General features: G+C 41.9%; 1 protein-coding gene across 1 annotated transcript in view; it reads right to left on the reverse strand.

The window, feature by feature from the left end:
- RPS6KA3 (ribosomal protein S6 kinase A3) overlaps positions 1-24,099 on the reverse strand; it is a 1,945,113-nt gene that overhangs the window by 295,029 nt on the left and 1,625,985 nt on the right. The window contains exon 19 of the mRNA XM_044072275.1: positions 8,824-8,900. Coding sequence (XP_043928210.1) covers positions 8,824-8,900 — 77 coding nt within the window. The remainder of the gene's footprint in view (positions 1-8,823; positions 8,901-24,099) is intronic.

Raw genomic sequence — 24,099 nt, forward strand, 5'->3', positions numbered from 1 at the left:
TGCCAAGCATACATCCAAATCAACAAAAGAATGGCTTCACCAGAAGAAAATTAAAATTTTGGAATGGTCCAGCCAGAGCCCAGATGTAAATCCAATAGAAAATCTGTGGGTTGACCTGAAGAGGTCTGTGCACAAGAGAAGCCCTCGCAATGTGACAGATTTGGATCTTTTTTTGCAAAGAAGAGTGGGCAAATATTGCCAAGTCAAGATGTGTCATGCTGATAGACTCCTACCCAATAAGACTGAATGCTGTAATTAAATCAAAGTATTAGTTTAAGGGTATGCACACATATGCAACCAGCCAATTGTAGTTTTTTTTATTTTTTATATTTTTTCCCCTAACAAATTTGTTTGTTTTTCAATTGAATTGTACAGGTTATAAGTCACATTAAAGGTGGGAAAAGTTTTGAAATGATTTATTGTGGTCTCATTTTTTATATCACAAAAACCTGGCATATTAACAGGGGTGTGTACACTTTTTATAACCACTGTAAATCTGTGGCACCAATCAGGGTGGTCACTTCCCTTGCAAACAGGAGAAGTTGAGATGGCTACATGTCCTACTAGTGACACATTTGGCATCAGTTTTTGTAATAATTGCAAAAAAAGGAAGACATATCTTGACACTGATGGGGACTATGCACAACTCCACAGCCCAGCCATGCAATTATTACCAAGAAAAGGATACATAAAAAATGCAGTCCCTGAAGCTCTTCATTTTATTTCAAGTCCCACATTCTCAGGAACATAAAATGCACTATGAAGACCATGGCAACCATCAAGTCCAGAAGACACAGGAGGGTCTGAGTTTCAACCCTCAAGTGAATCTTCACGCAGGCTGTCAAACACAAATTAGCCTCTATGATGGTGACTTCTGCAAGCTTATACAGCTAATACTGCTCTCTTTACTCCTCATTTTAAGGGAGTAATGACACAATGGGGATTGTAGAGTTTCATGCAGATAAATTAACTCACTGAAATGGTATCAGAGAGGGCTTCATACAATTTATTTTACCCCCATTTGACTAGGGTTGTGGGAGTATCGACTACATGGATGTTATCAGTGAATCCCTTGATAGGGCCACCAGGAGCCAGCCATCTAGGTAAACATTCTAGAAGTAGAGGAGAGACCAAAGTGTCTGGTAGGCAGAATAAGGGAACCCACTCTATTGGTGCTAGAGGCACACACTCATCAAAAAGAAAAGTTACTAGTGATGACTCCCAGGGATTAGTCCTGGGACCACTCCTCTTTGGTAACCATTACTCTGACATGAAGGTTGACACAAAAAACCTAACAAGTGGTGCTTGGACCATGGACTTAAATCAAATGCCAAGAAATGCAGCAATCTGTCCTTCAGCAAAACTGAGCACCTATTCCTTTTAGTTAGCCAACACTCATTAATAATTACTCTGATTAGGGAGTTGGGTACTTCAAAGACAAATTATCATTTGACCACTACTGTGTTATGAAGAAATTCTTTTATACAGTCAGATTTATCATAAGGAATATAAATACTAGATCCAAGAAAGTCAATCTCCCTTACCAGGCCATTAACAGAGTATAATGTCCCCTTTTATATATACTTGTCTAGGCATACGACTCAACTTGAGAGATTGCAGCTTTTTCTTACCAAGTCAATTAAGTGCATGCCCTCCTTCAGGCACCACAACAGCCTTAAAGTGTTCTTTCTGTCTACATTTTGCTATCGACTTCTGGGAGAGAACTTCTGTCTAGCACTCAGAACCTCGAAAGATGAAATCCCATATGACATCATACACAGTCACAAAACTACCACCACCCACTCAACAGATCTAGGCTTCCACTGAAACATAAATAAGACTTGCAGGAGATAGATATGTATCACAGAGAATCCCTCTTTTATGGAAAAGAGTCCCTTTGAATGTAAAGCAGAGTAGCTCCCAGACCCTTTTTAACTGCAATCTGTCTGAGTGGATAGACAATCATAAGTATGCCCCTGGTTTGGCCCTTCATTAGAAGAGACACTGCAGCTGTGCAATGGCGATGACAGATATTTTAAAAAAAGTGCTGAGGAAAGGGTCTGGTTAAGAAACTTGCCAACTATTAACACAAGCTTGATCCAATCATACAAACTTTGATAAAAGCATCAAGTACTTTGCCAAGTCAAGCTCAACACTTGCACAGAAATGATCTCACCAAGGATAAATACAATCACCACTTGTCAGAAAAAAAATGAAACTGCAACTTGTTCCAGGAAAAGGAGCAGTCTGACAGCAGTTTTCTAATAACAATAATACCACCAAATAAAAAAAAATGTTAGGTGGCTAATTATTAGTAAGATCTAGAGAAAATGGGCCAAAAATATATGAAGCCCTACAATTTCTTAGGCCTAAATTCATATCTTACATTTAAAAGCATTAAAATCCATCCTAGTGCATTTTGCAGAGAACTAATAAATAATTAATTACAGTGTTTTAACCATGCAGCCTAACTTAATATCATCACTGTTTTTGATGTAGCAAGATGAAGGGTAAGACAGAAGAACCAGGAGATATAAAGAAGAAAGGGGCCAAAACTGAAGTCTTATGACCACCTCAATGAAGTAAAAAAGGTTATTAAATTAGTAGCCCTGCAAATTCTGCTGCATACAATAAGTAACCATTGCCCATTTCTTACTACCTGGAAATTTGAAATACGAAAACCACCATTCAGACACATACTTAACTCATACCATTCCCAAAGCAACTGAATTCTTATGGAAAACAGCTACAGTTCATAAAATGGGAGCAGATACTAAAATGTCAGGATCCAACCATAGTACTCTCAAACTTCTATAATATACTAATGCTCATATAAGACAAGCTGGTCCCTCTATAAAAAAAAAACATGAGGGTCTCTAGTACAAAACACACCATGGCTACTAAGCAACCTAAAATTATACATTAAAACAAGTGGCAAAGCATGGCTACAATGGAAAAACGTCATTAACAGCCAAAGTAAAACAGAACACTTCTAAAGGCTAAGAAAATGCACCAGAATAAACATCAATAAAGTCACAAAGATCTACCAATGCTTTATGCAAACTAGTCTACTCAATGGACCAATGTGTCTGAATGGTGGCTTTTCTATTTCAAATTTCCAGGGGACCAAAAAATGCATTTAATGGCCTTCCACAACCTAAATATCATTACCTCCAAAACTTAGCACCAATGTACAGCATTCACTCACACTCGCTATCAAATTCATTCCACTCAGTTTTGCATTTTTAATACTGCCCTTTCCCAAAGTAGCTACTCCCACCCCAGTCACTACCAGCCAACTGCCAATTCCTGGCCAACAGACATAGTTCTGAAAAGCTAATCTGCAGTTAAATATTAGCATGTATTAAAAGCAGGATGTACTGACAGGTCTTCACTGGGTCATTTAAAACATAGATAATGGAAGTGGGCTGGGGTAAATTCCTAGAGAACAGAAAGCAAAGACAATGGGGGTGGTTAGGTATTTGCAATGTCACTGAAGACAGCATCAACTAGTGGCACCTGGGTAGCAGAGTAGATTCTCTCTGCCTAGAAAGAAGCTTCCTAAATAACTGCCTGGGAATATGTTCACTGGAAGAAAGATGCTGAGTAGGTTTAAAATGACAAAATAAAACAAAGTGAGCAGTGTCTGTTGGACTTTGCCTTCTAACAAAACAGGAAACTTCTGAGTGCCATCTAACGATGGAAATGGACAGTGGCGGCTGGTGACTTCAAATCAAAGGGGGGGGGCTGCAGGAAACAGCTGAATGGGTGGGGTCAATGGGGAGGGGTGTGGTCAACTAAAAAGGGGAGGAGCTATGCTTAAAACCACAAAAACTAACTAAATACACTGCCCTGGGTGCCAAACCGTCATTATGAGAGTCTAATCAAGACAAAATGAAGTGTAGAAGAATAAAAATATTTCAATGCATTGGCTGCATGACAGCTTAGTTAATATCTAGATGAAAACAAAAAGGTTGTGAGGCATGAAAAAATAAATTACTTTTTAAATACATTAAAGGAATGCCAGTCAAAATCAAGTATAAGAAAAACAAGCAGCACTCAACTTAAACCACTTCTTGCACTGCAGTTCTAATTATAATTTATATTCAGCTTTATTAAAGTACCAAGTAACATGCTGAAAGTAGAAATCTCTGATGCCCCCACTTGTAAAAATGTTTCTTATCCAAAAAAAGACCTGCTGCCTGACAACTATCTACTTGTTTCATGGGGAAAACATGATCAAAGTAAAAAATGAAAAGCAAACAAGAAATAAGCTCAAGGTACATTGCTTAAAAGGATTACTGTACAGGTTATGGACCACACGATTGGCATTCTGTTTAGTTTACGGGTAAAGCCTGCAGAGATGACTGGAAGTCTCCAAGTGTAATGAGCTTCTTAAAATAATGTAATATGTCCTTTATTACAAATACTGTCATATACATTTCAATACCCAAGGCTTATACATTATCTAGTTAAGGATTCTCTACATGGCAACAACAGAAAGGCTTTCAATGTTGGCAATTCTTTAACAGTATGCTTATTAAAGCTTACTTGCATCTTACGATCTCAGCAAAGCTTACCTGATGGTCATTAAAGTATTGCTACTTAAACACAGAGCAACAGGCACTTTGAGTAATAAGCATAAATCAACAGTACAAAAAATATGACAGAAACCAGACCATTCTGCAAAAATCAAGGACAGATGAAAAGCCACTCTAGTACTTGTGTCTACCTTGGATGGGGGGATACACTGCACATTTACACTGCATAACTACTCCTTGCCTTGCTTCGACACATCCAGAGTCACTACATGGAGGAGTGGGGTGCAACAAGTATGTCACAATTTGAAATGTCTCTGGCTGACTGTGATGGCCCTGACACATCTGTCATACCTCTCAACCTCAGAGCAAGAAATGGACAAAGCCATACAAAAAAGTGGGACAAAGGCCCAAAAATAAGGACAATTTTTAAATATTGCTCTTATAAACTTAGAAAGATAATAGAATATGTCTTGCATTAGTATGAATTTTCTGAATGGTATGAAATCTGAAACTCAAATGTCTGTCATTATTTCCCAACTTCAGTCTTTAATGATTTGTCACTAATTTGCCAAAAAAACACAATTTTATGAAAAATGGACCAAAAATGTGATGTAAAAATATAAAATAGCCACACAATACAGCTGGGAACCTGTCAAAGAAGGGACACTTTAATATTAGTACTGCTAACTTGAGCAGCTGACAAAATAAAAGAATCTACATGCATTTCTGAAATAAAAGTAATCTATAACTCTGATTATTACAGTTATTTCTTAATTGTAAACCCTCCATGTTTTCTTCCAAAATTGCTATTTTGCAGAGGGATTATTAGGGGAAGAGCAACATTTTGAGCCAAAATCAGGGACAGTTGAGAGGTTTGGCTACGCCTAATTCTATAAAGCAATTTATTTGCATGTACCTCTTAACCTATTGATGCAATAAATCTGGACAAGGCCAAACATATTGGGGGAACATATAAACAGTACTAAAAATTGCTCTTGTATAAACTGAGACAGTTGATAGAACAGGTCTTACTTTAGCATGCATTTTTCTGAAGGTTCTGAAGTCTGAACCTCAGTGTGTCATTATTTAGTGACTTAATTCCTAAATGATTTGCCAGAAAACCACACATTTTATGAGGAACAAACCAAAAATAAGAAGCAAAAATCTATTCATTCTTTGAAAATCTGGACAGTTGGGAGGTATAGTTCAGCTGGAGCTGTCTTTAAGTTTGCCGCCCTTCCCCCTCACAAAATCATGGTCGAATGGAGCCTCCCCCTGCAGCCATTCCAATGATCCATTACTTGGCTATTTCACTCCATTTACCATTAGGGTTACCACCTATCCCACTTTGCGAGGTACAGTCTCTCTTTGGGCAGTTGTGTCCTGACAAAAAATATTAAAAATGGCAAATGTCCTGAGATTGTAGGACATAATTATGTCCCATATTTTATGTAATAGTTGCATAAAATAGTTATTTCTGTATCTAAAATACCTAAATGTTACAAGAAACAAAATAAACAACTAAACTGCTACAAGAATAAGCTTTTATTTAGGCAAAAGAGTAAAGTTCTATCCTTTGTACTGACCATGGGTATGTGTCGGCCTGTAAAATCTGATGTGTGTCCCGAAAATGTCCCACTTTGGCCATTTGAAAAGGTGGCAACCCTATTTACCATAAACACTAATGTGCATACTGATTTACTTCTATGATGATTTGGACTTCATTTGAAAGTTTTATTTTGCATTTTACAGCACAAACACTAAGACATCTGCTCAACAAACTTAGCATTAAAACTTCTCTGCCCTTGAAACTCACAATCATTGAAACAGCATTGAAACCCACATTCAAAGAAAATACATTTTACCAGTGGCAGAACTGCCCAATTCAGAACATCTTTCCAGTAAACAATGAAACAAAATGCATGCACCCATAATGACAAAACTGCCCAGTTCAGAACATTTCCATCAAAAAAGTCTACTCAAACTTCTACAGTCCACCATTATCAGTAAATATGCACAATTCTACAGTCCACCATTATCAGTAAATATGCACAATTCTACAGTCCACCATTATCAGTAAATATGCACAATAAGTAAAAAAGTCATCTAAATAATTCCACATTAAATAAATCTGTAACTAATGAAGAGGTTGCTGCTAGCAAACACCTTTATATTTCATGGTTTCATCGAAAATAAAGTGTCTGATGCCCCTGAGGAATAAATTGCCTATATTACATTAAAAATGATAAGCTAGTAATATTGCAATAGGAAATGGATAGCAAACTGATAACAGACTCATAGTTAGTATCTTAACTTTTTCAGTACGGCAGCATTCACCCCTTGTGGGAGTAGAACCAACAACCTTCTGCATCAAAAGGAAGTACACAACCTGTTGTGCTATTAACAATGCAAGCTGACTTAGCATAAGCAGCACTAAACTTCTCTTCCCCTGCAGCTCTCAGCTCCTTGTAAAATCTACTCAATGCTCAACTGCATCTCAACTTCACAGCACAAGAAATCTGGAAAAAGCCAAATTTATTGTGGGGGGGTCAAAAGCCCCCAAAACAGGGACACATTAAACATTGCTTGTATAATCTTGGAAAGTTGCTAGAATAAAATGCTGTGTTACCGCCATAAATTTTACTGCCAAGGTCCCTGTGCAAAAGAGTCAGAGCAACATACCGTTATGCCAAATCAGCTGCTTTGTGAAAGAAAAATGCTGTTACCACCCTACATTTTACTACCAATGTCCCTGTGAAAGACAGTCAGAGCAACATACCACTACACCAAATCAGCTGCTTTGTGAAAGAGCGGAAGACTGAAACTTAAATGACTATCATTTAATGAATTCAGTTCTCACCATAGCTGTCAACCTCTTAGCACAAAACACCTGGACAAACCCAGTAATGAGGGAATACAACCCACAAACATATTCAGTGAATTCAGTTCTTGCCATAGCTGTCAACCTTAGCACAAAAAAACTGGACAAAGCCAATAATGAGGCAATACAGTCCCAAAAATAAGGACAAATTTCAAATATTCATCTTATAAACTTAGAAAATTGCTGGAATAAAAGGTTGTGTTACTATGCATTTTCTGAAGAATATGAAGTCTGAAATTCAAATGCCTGTCAATTTTACTTCTGACGGAACAAAAACAATTTTCAGCAGAGGCCCAGGTAGAAATACTGCAGACACATGTCTTTGTAAAATGGCAGGACACCAGAGCAAATCCACATAAACACAGGCATGAGATGCAGACTCCACACACAAGGCACCCCAGCCAAGTATCAAACCAGAAAACCTAAAGCTGTGAGGCAACAATGCTACCACTGCACCATTAAATATGTAAGGAATTAAACATCCAGAAACCTGAAGTCTGAAATTCAAATGCCTGTCAATTTTATTTAACATTTGTTAATCAGGACAGTCTGACTTGGAACAAAAAAACAATTTTCAGCAGAGGCCCAGGAAGAAATAATGCAGACATGTCTTTGTAACATGGGAGGACACAAAAGCAAACCCACACAAACACAGGAAGAAGATGCAGACCCCACACAGAAGGCACCCCAGCCAAGAATCAAACCTGAGAACTTGCAGCTGTGAGGTAACAATGCTACCACTGCACCATCAAATATCAGGCATTGCAATCTTTAGAAAACACAGATATTATGAGGAACAGATCAAATATGAGGCAAAAATCTGCAATTTTTTTACAAATGGTGGTGGGTAGGGAATTCAGGTCCTTAACACCTGCATACAAGGTACACGGTTGAAGCCTGCCGACGTTGCAGTCTGAGTCTGATCCGTTCCCAGCGACAGTCTATGCAGTTAAAACTGCATAGACTTCTGGGAGCTCTGCTCTTACATGTTTCCCAGTCTTTTAAATTTTTTTTTTATCTTTTATTTTTCTTTTATTTTCTTTATTTTACAGCTGGGGGGGCTGCAGTCCGGCAGTCCAATAGCACGGGCCTCCCCTGGAAATGGATGAACTTGTTGCAATATTCAGATAAGATACATTATCATGGGCCGAAACAAAACAGACCAAGAATGTATCTGTCCTTCTTTGCAATATTCTGACTATGCGAGTTTGGAACAATTCTGAACATTTCTTCATTTCAAGAACAGAAAACAGCTCAATATATATTTTCATAAGAAAACAGCAAAGCAGGTAAGGTTTGTTCAGTAAAACTAAAATTTGCCTGTTCTCTTCCCCCTTTAAAGGGAAAAGTAATGAAAAAGACCAACATAATTAAAAATACTATGTGCTGCATAAAACTTACCCAATCAGCATTGTATAAAGAAGAACACCGAGGCTCCATATATCACATGCTGCATCATAACCTTGCCTTTTTAAAACCTGTACAAGTAAATGGGAAGTATTATTTTCACAGAAAGTGAAGTACAGTTGTGTGCACTTACATAAATGTAGATGTTCGAGTGTATTCACTGTTGCAGTCCTCATATTTGGGTTATCCCTGCCAGGGTAGCCCTCAGCCAGCCCGAATACCAGAGACTTAGTATTTCTGCGTCGGTTGCTGTCGCTTGAGGACTAATGTCAGGTCATCAATGGTATAAAGTAAGGCAGCCGATGCCATTACATCAGTTTTTCTTGCCCTAACCTGTCAGGAGCCCCTAAAGTAGGAGGCCAGGTTTTGGTGGAAGACCCCCACCAGTGGAAAATAAATACCAATATGTTCCTTGTAAGGAAAGGAGAACAACAAAGGAAGAAGGGTAACAAAAGGAGAAAGAGAAAAAAAGGGGGATGGAGGGAGGGAAACCAGGACTGCAACAGTGAATACACTTGAACATCTACATTTATGGTAAGTGTACACAACTGTACTATGTTCTTCGTGTTTCACTGTTGCAGACATCACATTTGGGTAGATTCCCAAAGCGGAGGAAATGGGTGGAGGCAGTCAAGGAAGCTAGGGGCTGGCTAGGATGCCCTGCAAGACTGCAGAGGCAAACTCTGCCCTGGATTTGGAGAAGAGTGGCAGGTGGTAATGCTTGGTAAAAGTGTGAACAGATGACCAGGTGGCTGCCTCCAGGATGTCCCTGGTGGGGGACTCCTCTGAGGAAAGCTGCAGAGGTGGAGGCTGCTCTGGTGGAGTGTGTCCTGACCCCCCTTGAGGGGAGGCTTATCATGCTGTTTGTAGCAGAAATTGATGCAGTGTGCTATCCATTTGGAAAGAGTTTGCTTGGAGATGGCTTTGCCTTCTGCCCTTGTAGAAATGCTAACTAGCAATTGGTCAGACTTTCTGAAGGGTTTAGTCCTGTCCAGGTAGTATCTGAGCTGTCTGTGCACATCTAGAGAGTGCAGAATCCTTTCCCCCTTGTTCTGGGATTAGGAAAGAAGGTGGGCAAATGAATGGATTGGTTGAAAGCCACACTGGACACCACCTTGGGCATGAAGGATGGGTTAGTTCTGAGGGATACCTGGGTCTGCATGGAAGATGATGAAGGGTTCCAGAGCCATGAATGCTTGCAGCCCAGAGACTCTTCTGGCTGAAGTGATGGCCAGAAAGAAGGCTGTCTTCCAGGAAAGAAACTTTAGCTCTGCAGAAGAAGCTGGTTTGAAAGGAGGCAGTGTGAGCTTTTCCAAGACAAAGTTAAGGTCCCAAGCTGGTGTTGGTGCCCTTCTGGGGGGTCTCAAGTTGCTAGCCCCTCTGAGGAACTGTTTGATCAAAGGGTGTGAGAAAAGGGGCTGGTCAGTGGGAAAATGAGCAGAAATAGCAGAGGCATCAATTTTTATAGAGGAGAAAGACAGACCATTGTGCAGTAGGTCAGCTAAGTAATCCAGGATGAGAGGGATTGAGGGCTGTCCGATATTGGCCCCCTTAGCCTGGATCCAGGTGCAGAACCTTTTCCATTTATCTGCATAAGACTTTCTGGTGCTAGGGCATCTGACCTCACAGATGACATCCAGAACCTGTTTACTGAGGATGGTAGATTGGTTCGGGGTTAGGGAATAAGCCAAGCTGCAAATTGAGTGTCTGCAATTGGGGATGCATGAATTCCCCTTCCCTCTGGGTTAGGAGGTTTGGAATCTGAGAAAGATGCCATGGAGGCAGTGAGAACAGGCTGCACAGCAAGGGGTACCAGTGGTGTCAGGGCCAGTCTGGAGCTATAAGAATGGTCCTTGTTTTTTCCTCCCTTATTTTGAGCAGTACCCTGGGGATGAGAGGTAGGGGAGGAAAGGCATAGACCGAGAGGTTGACCCAGGGGAAGGACAGGGCATCCACTTTCCAAGCCATGCAGTGATGCTCCCTGGTGCAGAATTTGCTGAGCTGATGGTTGGTGTGGGAGGCAAAGAGGTCGACCTTCGGGGTTCCCCATTTCTGAGTTATTAGAAGAAGATACTTCTGTTGAGCTGCTACTCATGTGGGTCCAAAAGCTTTCTGCTCAATTGGTCTGCCAGGGAGTTGAGAGACTGGTAGGTATTGTGCAAACAGGTGTAGTTGCATGGAAGAGGCTGTGAGCCAAAGGGTCAGGGCCAGCCTGCATAGAGGGTAAGAGTGAGTGAGTCCCTCCCTGCTTGTTGATGTACCACATCACAGTGGTGATTGTCTGTTTTGATCAGGAGAATCCATGGAGAGAGAAAGGGGTTTGAAAGCTATCAAGGCATGCTGCACAGCCATCACCGCTTTTAGACTGATGTGCAGGGGGATTTGCTGTGGCCTCCATTGGCCCTGAATGCACTTGCAGTCCAGGTGTGCACCCCAAGTGTAGTCTGATACGTCTGTGGTGAGGGTCTGTGTGGCAGGGTGTGGGGAGAAGGGCAGTCCCTTGTTGTGGGAGCAGGCTGTTGCCCACCAAAGAAATTCCTTTCTCAGGCAAGGAATAATAGGTAGAAGGGTTTCCAGGTCTTGAGAATGACACCAAAGGCTCTAAGTACCACTGAAGTTTCCTCATATGCAATCTGGCATATGGAATGAGGAGTATGCAAGATGCCATGAACCCCAGGGCTTGCCAGATTTTCCATGCAGAAAGCTGGGGCCTGGTGGCCAGTTGAGAGAAGTATGACAGGAAAATTTGTTGCTCTGGTGTAAGGAATGCCATCTGGGATGCTGTGCCCAGACTTGCTCCTAGGAAGACTATCCTTTGGGTGGGCACCTGTTTTGATTTATTTTCATTGATTGTGTACCCTAGGGAAGTTAGTAGGCTCTTTACAAAGGCCAGGTGTTTGAGCAGCTTTTCCTGGGTGTCTGCCTGACTAAGGCAGTTGTCTAAGTAGGGGTAAATTTGAATATTTCTTTGTCTGCAAAAGGTAATGGCCGGAGCCAGGCATTTTGTGAAAACTCTGGGAGCAGTAGATAAGCCAAAGGGAAATGCACAGAACTGAAAGTGTTGAGATCCTGTCCTGAAGTGGAGATATTTTCTGCATGATTCCCTGATAGGAATGTGGATGTAGGCCTCTTTTAGATCCAGGCTGGCTAGCCAAGCATCCTTGAAGAGCATGGGGAGCAGCTGCTGGAGGGTGAGAATTTTGGGATCACCAGGAAGGTGTTTAGAATGGATAGATCGAGGATGGGGTGCCAGGTGCCCTCTTTTCTGGGCACCAGAAAAAGTCTGGAGTAGAAGCCTTGGCCTATCTTTTCTGCAGGAATGTGCTAGAGCAGGGAGTGGATTTGCTTTAGACCCTCTGCCCACTGATTTGGTGGTAGATCCGGGAACCCTTTTTGGGTTGGAAGGGTGTGGAAGGAGAATTTGTATCCCTGAGACACAATGTTCGGAACCCACTGGTCTTTGGTAATGGTGGCCCAGGTGCTTGAGTGAAAGGAGTGTTTTCTTCCTAGGGGTATGTGAAGATGGGCAGAGGGGAGGTTGGGAGGAGGTTAGTCATTGTGAGTTCTTACTGTAAGGGGGTGGTTTAGAACTCCCTGGTTTTGAAGTGGAGGTAGTCCACTGCTTAGATCTCTGCATTCCCTGGGGCTGCTGTCTGGGTGTCTGTTCCAAGGGGCCTAGTCTGGACCTGTTTATTCAGGGCAGGAAAGGATCAGTGCTTGGAGAGAAAATGCCTGCTGGACCTGTAAGAAATCTTTAACTGTTTGCATATATTTTGCTTTTTCTTCCATCATTAAGACCTCTTCTGCCTTAGTGCCAAATAAGTTATTTTTGTGCAAGGGTGCATCCAACAATTTAGATTTGCCATTGTCTGGCAGGTGTAATTCCTTAAACCATGCATGTCTTTTAATGACAGATCCAGTGACTGCTGCCCTGCAAGACACTTCTAGGGCGTGAAAACCACATTGCAAAGTGTGTTTAGTTACTTGACTTGCAAAATGCATTAAGTCTTATAAATCTTTAGATTCCATCCAAGCAGGAAAGGAGGACTTTTTTTGTTTAAGGAGTTCTAAGGTATGTTGCTGATATTTAAGCATATGGAACTGTCAATTTAGTGCCCTGATAGCAAGAGTAGCTGAGGTGTATACTTTTTTACCCCATCTGTCCAATGCTCAGGAATCCCTGTCTGGGAGGTGGGATTCTTAGCAGGGGTTGCTTTAATCCCTTTTGGCCCTTGAGAAATGACCTCAGGGTGAGCTGTTGGATTTTTAAAAAGATATTTGTGTGAGTCAGGGACTCTGTAATACCTCTCTGGTCAGGAGGTAGGGCGTCAAGAGTCAAGCTGGATTCAAGGAAATCATAATCCAACACATCCAGGATTGGGGGGATGGCTAAGGGTATGTGTTGCGGAAGATCTAGGACTTCCCTGAGTCTCTTTTTGGACTGAGAGTAGTCCTGACTCTCCCATTGGAAATGCTCCCTTAAAGTATGCAGGGTTCCCCAAAGGAAAAATCCTCTTGCGGAGAGGCTGAAGGAATGGATTCCTCTGCATCAGAATCCTCATAAGTGGAGAGGGGCTGCATTTCTTCATAGTCAGATGCATCACATTCATCTGAATAGTTCAGACAAAACTACTGGGGACAGATCTCTTTTCCTTTTTGAGAGGGTAGATTAGCTTCCCCCGATCAGCATGATAAGGTCTTATGCCATTTTAAGCATTTGAGACTGAAGCAAGGTAGCAGGCGCCTGAAAGTGGGTAGTCTGTTTCTTGGGTGTGGTTCGAAGCCTGAGCCTAAGGAACTCGGTTGTGTTCGAAAGAACGGTAGTCGCGAAAGAAGACGGTTTGTGCCAAGATTCCATGGTGCAAAGGACTTCCTCGGAAGCTCAGCAGCTCCGGACCCATCCAAGGTAGAGATGACTGCAGGATCCTTAGACAAAAGAGAGTTTTGCGGCATACAGGACTCCAAAAGGGTCTCAGTAGTGGACTAAAGCTAAAGAGGGCATCAGGGGCTGTGAAAGTGCCTCACTGAGTACCGGAGGACTAACGACTAGCTTAACGAGTGTCATCGGAAGGTTTGGACCTGTGCGGTCTTGTCTCTGTCTTTATCTTTACTTTTTTCAGATCTGCTGTAGGATGGCTTACCGAAGCCATATCGGAATTTAAGGACTGTAAACGAAAATATCTGGCTACAATAAGGGCCAGATGACAGATAGTTCTGGCATTAAACAAATCACAGAAGCGACAACGGGGGACGTCGTGGTCTGGGCCTAGACATGTGAAGCAGTAACAGTGGAAGTCTCGCTGTGGTATTTGCTTTCCACAAGCGAGACAATTATTAACTTTTTCCTGACATCGGTTAATGCAAGAAAAAAGGATCCCCAACGGGGTACTTAGCTTTAGAAGACTTCAACTTCAATTCGGAAATGAAAATTCAGGTAGCGGCCGACTGGCACTCATGCGAACTGCTTCTGCTTCAGGCTCCATGGCAAGAAAGACTGATGTAATGGCGTCAGCTGCCTTACTTTATACCACTGACATCCTGACGTCAGTCCTCAAGCGACAGCAACAAATGCAGAAATATTAAGTCTCTGGTATTCAGGCCGGCCGAGGGCTACCCTGGCAGGGATAACCCAAATGTGGTGACTGCAACAGTGAAACACAAAGAACATCTTGAGTTACTGGTCACGTGGGATCCACCAGCCAGTTCTACTAATTTTTGAAGTAACAAATTACACTAATGCAACTTCAATGATGCAATGCAAGCTTGACTTCTGGAAATGACTAAGTGAAAAGACAAACTTTCCCATTCTTCTGGTAATTCAGACCAGAAATTAAAGGCCCAAATGTACTTTATAACGACAATTTCTACCATCATGAACACATTTTCCTTTCACTATCAAACTATTTTGTGTCCTTCAAAAGGGAGCCACAAAGTCTCAAATGGTCTACTGAATTCTTAGTAGTAACGCAATAGCAAACACACAACAAGAAGAAAATTAAAGAAAGAAGTTACAAATGCAAGAAAATGCCTACAAGATTTACTTTATCTCTGTTTACCCAGGTAGTAAACTGATCAAAATTGAACACTTTCAGACAAAGCCTGGGTGAGTAAATCACAATTTAAATAAAAGTACAGTGTGTAATACAGAAAGATATTACAGTTTACAGTACAAAATGTTACTTCAGCAGAGCATACTACGTTGCAAAATATGACACTTGGCATAAAAAGACAACTGTAGAAATCATGTGCATGATTGTATAGTACCTGATGACGTTGCTTAACTTTTCGCTATTTATACTATGTACAATATATACAGTCTAGCTCACAGGTTAAGAAGTGGAAAATGAAAGTAGTGGTGGTGATTAAAGTGAAAGCTATGCAAGATGAATGCTTTTCTGTGAGGAAAATGGTTTATATGATGCATTTGTAGGTATGCTCTAACACTTCCCTATATAAAAACTTTATTTTATGCAACTTGAGTACTTACAGATAGAGCCATTGTTAAGAATTCAAGCCTCACTTCAGGAACAGTCAGTCAAAACCATATGTATTTGGTTTACACAGCATACAAAAGTGTGGACCCTACTGCAAATCTATTATGCAGTCACTTTCTCTTCTTATTGGTGTCTGAAGCAGAATCACATACTGCATTATAATTACACTACTTTTATCAAAGTAAAGTGTTATAATGATTAACTACTATTTCTGATGATTTAAGAGATTACACAAAGATGGGTGGGGGGAAGAAGTCCTTCTTTAGAAGTATGCAGAACTTATTTTGGAAACAACTTTGTTCTAAATCTCCCAAACGTGGCATTTTCACTTACCTGCTGATTCAGAAAATATAAACAAAGCATTAGTGTGTCTGGCACATGGAACACCATTCTTTCAAATCCCAGGAAAATGCGTAGTACTACAAAATAATTAGCTTTATTTGCAGATATTATTTTGTACTGTACAGAACAGACTTTTTTATCAACTAGAGGAGCAGGTGTGGATGATAAGCAATAAGGAACTGAAATAATTTATTTGGGAGGGGAAGTAGGATAAACATTCTCCTATACTACAAGTTGTCTTAGGATTACCTGATTTGATGGAGGTATTTTAGAGCTATGCAGTTAAGGCTCATAGAAATAACTCAAGAAGAAGGTTATAAACCAAAGTGGAAAAGGATAATGATGAAATGGTGTGTGTGGGGTTTGAAGAGAGATACTACCCATTTCATTCCAATGTACACCCACAGAAATGTTAGTCAATACCCAAGACTGCGTTTAGTGATGACTGCCCATGTCCAGGAGGGTTATGGACTCTACCCTGGTAAGAATTTATGGTGCCCCATCCACTCTTCCATGTTCCTCTTGAACAGTATCATAGAGGTGCTGTTTCACATAAACTGGTAGCCTGTTTGAAGGACATGGCAGTCGCTGGGAGATCTCTCCCTCCCGCATGTCCTATTCATGTTGCAGGCCATATTTAGGTCCCTGGAACAGGTAGTCCTAGTCCCATTTGAATATGAAGCAAGTTCATTGGGTTTGGGTCTTGGATTGTTCTGTAGGCCAGGCAGAAGTCTCTCCTAAGAAGTCTATATGATACTTAGTATAGTGACAGGGACTTTAGTCAGTCTGTGTAAAGCACACGCTGGAACCCCTTGCTCATCTTTATTAGAAACTTCTAAGGTCTCTCTAATTGCTGCAAGTGCTTAGTACGGTACATGCCAAATGTGGCATTATATTCAATTATGGGCTGGATAAGTGCTGAGTATAGGGGAGTTATAAATTCTTTCGCTCTTGAGGTGAATTCTTTACTAATCAAGTGTGATACGTAGAAAGCTTTCCTTAAAACAGTAGACACATGATGGTCGAAGTTAAGGTCTCAGTCAACTTGTGATCCCAGGTCCCTTACCACATCATGGGTATTTAGGTTATTGTTGTTGATTTGATAGTGTGAGGGGATATTGTGCCGAAGGGAATAATGATGCATTTCTTTGGTTTCAGTTTGAGACCGTGACTAATACACCAGTCGTTGGTCTGTGTGAGACCCTCCTGGAGTATACGGATATCATTTGGGGATTCAATGACTGCACCTAGCTTGCAGTCATCTGCAAACCTGGTCACACACAACCCCTTAGTTTTGACCTGAACTTCTGAGAAGTATACACCAAACAGCAGGGGGCCCAGAACTGACCCCTATGGCACCCCACTGGCAACAGGTCTGCTGGTTGATATGGAATCACCCAATCTGGTAGTGTGTGTCCGGTTTTGTGAGCCAGCTGGCAACCCATCTTACAACAAAGGGGTTTACATTCAGTTTAAATTTATCAATAATGCCTGAATGTGGGATTGTGTGGAAAGGGTTTGCCAGGTCATGTTATGCTGTGTGCACAGATTTGCCCTTGGTCACATTTACAAAGAAATCCACCAGATTCTCCAGGCAGGATCTGCCCTTCACGAAGCCAAATTGGGTAGGATCCAGGGTTTGGAGGTCACCTATATCTTTATTTCTGAGGTCAATAATGATGTGCTCCATGGCCTTACAGATGAGGCTGCTCAGGCTTATGGGTCTGTAATTCCCCTGGTCTGTGGCTAGGCCCCCTTTGTGGAGGGGAATAACTGTTGCTGTTCTACATTCTGCAGCAACAAAGCCTGTGACTGAAAAGAGCTCTTACTGGTGATGCTAGTTCATATTTTACCCGTTTAAAAGATAGCCTGGGAAGTCATCTGGTTCCACAGAGGCTGTGTTTTTTTGCCTTGGACAAGGCTTTGAGGACCTGCTCTTCAGATATGTAGGGTGGGGGAAGGTTTTGTGTAAGTTAAAAGGGGATAAGGGAGTGAAATTTTCACCAATCATAGGTTCATACTAGCCTATCTGCCCTAGGGCATTTATAAGCCTAGCCAGAGTGTGTTTGGCTTTTGCCACCCATTTTAAATTAATTTTGCTATGCCCTTTTTCAAGGTTAGTATACTGTGCCTCTGTCTAACAGTGACACAGAAGTGATACCCGGGGTAAACCTACGATCTCCCATCCACTCATCAAGATTCCTCTTGAAGAGAGTCAATGAGGGACTCTGCCTATCCTGGACTGCGATTTTATTCCAGAGTGAAGAGAGCCTCTGGGTTATGAATCTGTCCCTCTAGCATGTCCTATTTATTTCAGTGCTGAGGTTCAAGTCTTTCGAGCACGTAGCTCGATGGGATTTGGATTTTCTGAGGTGCAGCATGTCCATTAATTCCGGGTTGGACATGGCTTTATACGTCAGGCACAGATCGCCTCTGAGCAGGCGGTATTGCCACTGAGTAGAGCTGGAGTTTCTTTAACCGGGCAGCATATGGCATCTGTTTGAGCCCTTTGATCCTCTTGGTGAGGTACTTTTGGGGTCTTTCCAGTTGCTGCAGGTGTCTGGTAAGGTACATCCCAAAAGTGGCACTGTACTCAATTATGGGCCTGATGAGGGATGAGTAAAGAGGCACGATGACCTCCCCTGATCCAGATGTGAATCCCTTCATGATTAGGTGGGCTATATAAAATGTTTTTCTAACCACTTTGGCCACGTAGTTGTCAAATGAGAGATTGCTATCAACTTGGGTCCCCAGGTCCCTAATTGCTTCTTCTGTACTTAATGGATTACCACCTATGTGGTAATTTGTGGGCACTTTGCTTTTGCCAAAGGGGATGACTATACACTTTTTGGCATTTAGCTTGAGGCCATGGCTCTGGCACCAGTTGTCTGTTTCTATGAGGCCCTTTTGGAGGATGCTTGTGTCGGCTGGAGAGTCGATTATGGTGCCCAGTTTGCAGTCAACTGCAAATTTGGTCAGTCACAGTCCTTCCGTGTTGGCCTGTACCTCCGAGAAATATATACCGAAAAAGAGAGGTCCCAGGACTGAGCCTTGTGGGACGCCACTTGTAACTGGTTTGGAGTCTGACAGGGCTCCAGTAATTCTATCCATGTGGGTTCTGTCCTTGAGCCAGTTTGCAACCCATCTAGTAACATAGGGGTTTATATTTAAGCTGGTGAGCTTATCTACAATGCCCGAGTGAGGTATTGTATCGTAGGCTTTTGCGAGGTCCAGGTAGGCTGTGTGGACCACCTTCCCCTCGTCAATGGCCTTGGTGACTGTTTCAAAGAAATCGACCAGGTTTAAGAGGCAGGATCTGCCCTTAACAAAGCCGAACTGGGTAGGATCCAGTGTCTGTAGGTCCCCAATATCTTTATTTATGAGGTCCATTATGATCCTTTCCATAGCTTTGCAGACCAAGGTAGTCAGGCTTATGGGGCGATAGTTTCCAGGATCCGTTGAGGCATCACCTTTGTGGAGAGGGACCACTGTTGCTGTACGCCACTCTTTGGGTACATATCCTGTAGTAAGGCTGAGACTGAACAGTAGTTTTATGTTTGGGTTTAGCTCTTCTTGGAGTTCATGTAGGACGCAGCCCAGGACACCGTCTGGTCCCACTGATGCTGTGTTTTTTACTTTGGAGAGGGCGGCTCTTACCTGAGCATCTGAGATGTCAGGGGGGCAGCACTCTGCTGGCATAGATATTTGCCCTTTTGGTGGGGGGGGGGGAGAAGTATGCGCTGAATCTGTCAGTTAGGATGTTGGCAATGTCTGTGGGTTCGGTGTATTTTTTGTCATTTTGGACCAATTCTGAGCATATCTAGGAATTCCCACCCAGGTTCCTAACATAACTAAAGAAAGCCTTGTGATTATCCTTAGTGTCCTGAGCAATTTTTCTCTTGAAGCTGGCCTTAGACGATTTTATGAATGCCCATAGTTTTTTGCTAATACTGATCAGAGATGCCTTCCCTTTTTGGGATTTTGCTCTATCATGTAGTAGCTTCCTCCTTCTATTGTATAGTTTGTTTATGGCTGGGATCCACCAGACAGGACGTCTGCCTTTGGAGGATTGGGTCTTGGTTTTATTTGGGATTGCATGATCCATGCATTCCTGAAGGTGTTCATAGAATGCATTTATAAAGGATTCTGCAGTCTGGGCCGTATTTTCCACAGGCCCGGGGATTTTGAAGGATTCCACCTCGGTTTTGAGGAGTGTGAAATTTGCTTTAGAGAAGTTTTTCACTGTGGTTTTCTGGGCAGGGGGTGGGGTCGAGATGTGAATATCCAGTGAGATTAGTTTATGGTCTGATCTTACCAGTGCAGGATACACTTCTGGTCTGGAGCATAGAGTCCCCATGTTGCTGATGATCAGGTCCAGTATGTTTTCCCCTCTTGTGGGAGTGGTAACAAGTTGTTCCATAGCATTTGAGTTTATAAATTCTAGGAACCCTTGGGCTAGGGTGTTGGAGCTAGAGAGTAATGCTCCCAGTCTATGTTTGGGTAGTTGAAGTTGCCCAATATAATGGTGTTTGGAGAGACCTTCATATTTTCCAGTGTTCTCAGGAAGGCCAAGTGGGGTTCCTGGGTTTGGGAGGGTGGTCTGTAGCAGGCTATAAACCGGAAGGCAGTTTTATCCACTGTTAGTTGCACATGGATAGTCTCTGATGCTTCGTGCTGTGCCACCAACCTGGAGGTGTCGGTATCTTTGAGGAATATTGATACTCCCCCTCCTTTTGTGGTTCGGTCCAAGTTTTGGGGCCGAAAAGCATGGTATGAGGTATAACCTGGTAGTGCTGGGGTGCTCTCAGGAGCCTTGAACCAGGTTTCTGTTACTGCACAGATATCTATGTTCTCCATGCTAAGGAGAGTTTCGAGTGCATGCATCTTGAGGTTTAGACCTCTGGCATTGAGTAGCATTACTCTTAGTTTCTTATCCTTTGTGATACCTATGGAGGTGGGTTTGTCTTTTGAGCCTTGCCTAAAAAGGCACTATGGGGGTAGCAAGAGCCTTTGCCAATATCCGAAAGCCCAGGGGTGACAGGTGCAAGCCGTCCCTAGCGAAGCATCGTGGCTTGTCGAGCATGTCATCCCAGGCTGCAGCATTGGATCCCCTTTGAATGACACCAATACTTAAGCCAATTGTTGAAACTGATCATCTTGTCTTCATATTGTGGCATCATTCTTGGTGAGGGTAAGATGCTACTCAAGGTCAGGGTCATACCGGCCTGGGCTACATGCTCAGAGAGCTCCTCTATGTCTCTTTTCATGTAGTCCAGGGAGGTACAACTCTGGTCATTCACACCAGCATGGACAATGACTGAGTCATATTTGTACTTGCCTTGGAGTGTCCTGAGTGCTTGTGTTATGTGGCGGATCCTAGTGCCCGACAGGCAGCTCACCGTAACCTTCTCCTTGTTCAGCCTGGTGAGCGGGACGTCAGTGTGCTTGATGATAGAGTCACCTATTACAAGTGTATCAGGTGTGTTGTTTAGCCTTAAGGGCTGTGGCTGTTCGGCACACTGGCTTTGTGAGCTATGTGTTGCACATGTTTTGTTTTGGGGTAGCGGTTGCTTGGGTGTCTGCTTTGGAGGTCTCTGCTGCTTAGGCAGATGTTTATTTAGAGCCTCCGAGTATGTTTTTGCTTGTTTATGTGTTTGGTTTGCTGTCGTGGTAGGTCTATCAGCTAGCAGGTTTGCTATCTCTGTGGGGTCAATATGTGTGATTCCATTTGGTCTACACATACTTGGATACTACCCTTTAGGTTACGTACGTAGCTGTAAAAGGCCTTATGCTTATCCTTGGCTGTACTTGCCAAGTTTCTTTCAAAGGAGTACTTGGAGTATTTGACAAGTTGTCTTATTTGCCTATTAAGGCAGGGTGCTTTGCCATTGTTTGGGCCTTGCCTTTGTTTTCTTGGACAGCAACTTTTTGCATTTATTGTAAAGTTTGTTGATGCTGGATGTCTACCATGGCACCTTATTTTTACCTGGGACTCTGGCTTTGATTCTTTCTGGTACAGCCAATTTTATACACTTATGCAAGTGAATGTACAGGGCTTTAGTGTAAGCTTCGGTGTAGTCACCACTTCCAGCTTGGGGTGGGGCTTGGAATGCATTTACACCTTAATTTAGGAGGGCATAGCTTACCTTGGTAAAGTTTATTTAGTCTGATTTCACCCTTTGTGAGTTCTGGTGTTAGTACCAGCTGAAAAGTGACTGAATTGTGGTCAATTTTAACTAATGAGGGTCTGTCAGTTGCGGCAGTGCATCTGTTTGACATGTTGATAAGGACCAGATCCAGAATGTTTCTTCCACTTGTCGGGGCATTTACAATTTGTTCCAGAGCATTTGAATTAACAAAGTCAAGGAACTTTTGTGCTAGCAAGTTAGGATTAGTGTAGGTTTCCCAGTTGATGGTGGGATAATGGAAGTCCCCCACAACCAGTGTGTTTGGTAAAATTTGTATCATCTCCAGTTTGGTCAAACAGGCTGCGTGGGCATTGTGACCCATGGAAGAAAATAACCATATAAAGTTTAGACTGTATTTTAGATGCTACCTTCATCAAAAGGACTTGATAACACAGCATAAGCACAAATAAAGGGATACGGGAGTGCTATTTGAAAGATCAGCTTTGGCAAAGCTTTTAGTTAAGTCTAGAACAAAATCTGCTGTTGCAAAATGGATGATTAATAGTGTGTATAAAGCAGAGGTAAAAGCTGTTGTAAGCTTGTCTTGTCTTTGTTTTTGAGGGAGGAATGTCATGCCTTTGAGAAAGGAGGAGGCATATGGATGAAAAAAACCCTGTAACCGTGGTGAATGATATCCAGAACCCATCTGTCTTGGTAATTAAATCCAATTTTCTTTGAAAAGAGACAGCCTTCTAGACTGGAATCATAAAGCAGGATAAGTCCATCCCTTAGTAGGCCAATTTAACATGCTCAGCAAATTCTGATCTCTCAACCAGGCATGCCTACGAAGAACAGAACCAGTGGCAGCCACCTTTAACTGGGAGGAGGCAAAGAAAGAGGATTGAGGGAAGCCTCCAAAAAACATCTTCCACCACATTCAGAACAGGAGGTATATCTAAAAAGGCCTATGGGGGGTAAAACAAGAATTCAGAATCATCACATCAGAATCAGAATAAGGGATATACTCCAAGTCTTCTTCAGAAAAGCTCAGAAGCCCTCCAATTGCTCAAAAAAAAAACTCAGGTTCCACACCTAGGCCCTCTTATCAGGAGGGGGCATAGAACTCTAATCATAGTAATCAAATCCTCTGCCATTTTAAGCATATGTTTCTGAAGTTAAACTTGGCTGCCTCTCTCAAAAGCCTTGGAAACAGAGGGGAGGCTCTAACCACCTTAGGAAGAGCAAGTATGGTAATCCCTATGAGGTATCTGTTTCCCTCTAGAAATACAGTTATCACTTTTTATTCATCCCGTTATATACGGTTAAAGAAAAAAAAAAAAAAAAACCCAACGGGTACTAGCCACCACTTTGATTCGGGTCTGAAACTTGACTTCAGAAACTTTTCAGAACGCCACCCCTGACTCGCAAAATTGCTCTACCAATAGTTAGGACTGCAGCAATGTGGAATGAAGAACATCTGCTTAACTACAAGAATAATCAGAGGACGTGAGAAGGACTGGTAAGAGAATGAAAGGCAATTTAAAAATAACAAAAGGAAAAAAAATGTGTAAGGCAACCATGTAAGCCTTAAAGCCCAGAATGTTTTGGATCGAAGTGAGGAAATGTTTGCATAGTCATTTTCTTATACTCCAAGCAGACGTCACAGTATTATTCCTCAGGTACACAGCAAAAGCTAGAGGTGTAATGGGGAAGGCAGAGGTAATTGGAAACGTTTTCTAGGAACGTAATGAGTTCAGGATTTTAAAAATTTCACACACGGTACTTTGACAGAAGTGTTGGTAGAACAGATAGCTGCAAGGAATGAAATTATTAATCTGAGCTAGGAGATGGGGTCCGAATTGCCTATACACAGTAATGCCTAGTTTTCAGTAAATCCAACATAAAACATACCATATACACATGAAGCTGCATAAGTTAAATCTGTACTTTTGCAGGCAATGAAATTATTAAAACAAAAACGTCTTACATAAAAAAAAGAACGAATGAGCACATTAATTTCCACAATAAACTGAACAAATGCCTCAAGGGAAGCTGCCTATTACACTCCCATGCTTACCTGGCTTTTTTTTTATTTCTTTTACATTTTTAAATGAAATAAGGTTTCACAGAAGCAGATTTCATATACTTTTTGTTGGATAAAACTACATATCATTTCCTAATGAATAATTTAAATAACACTGATGCAAGCAGGTCACTGCAAAAATTACACACCATTTATTTAAATAAATACACAAATGCTTTTGTCTCATTTTGTTACAAAGACTTCATTAGATGCTACAAAGTAT

Source organism: Protopterus annectens, chromosome 5.part0 (assembly GCF_019279795.1).
Source record: "Protopterus annectens isolate FY-2018-M chromosome 5.part0, PAN1.0, whole genome shotgun sequence".
Classification (NCBI taxonomy): Eukaryota; Metazoa; Chordata; order Ceratodontiformes; family Protopteridae; genus Protopterus; species Protopterus annectens.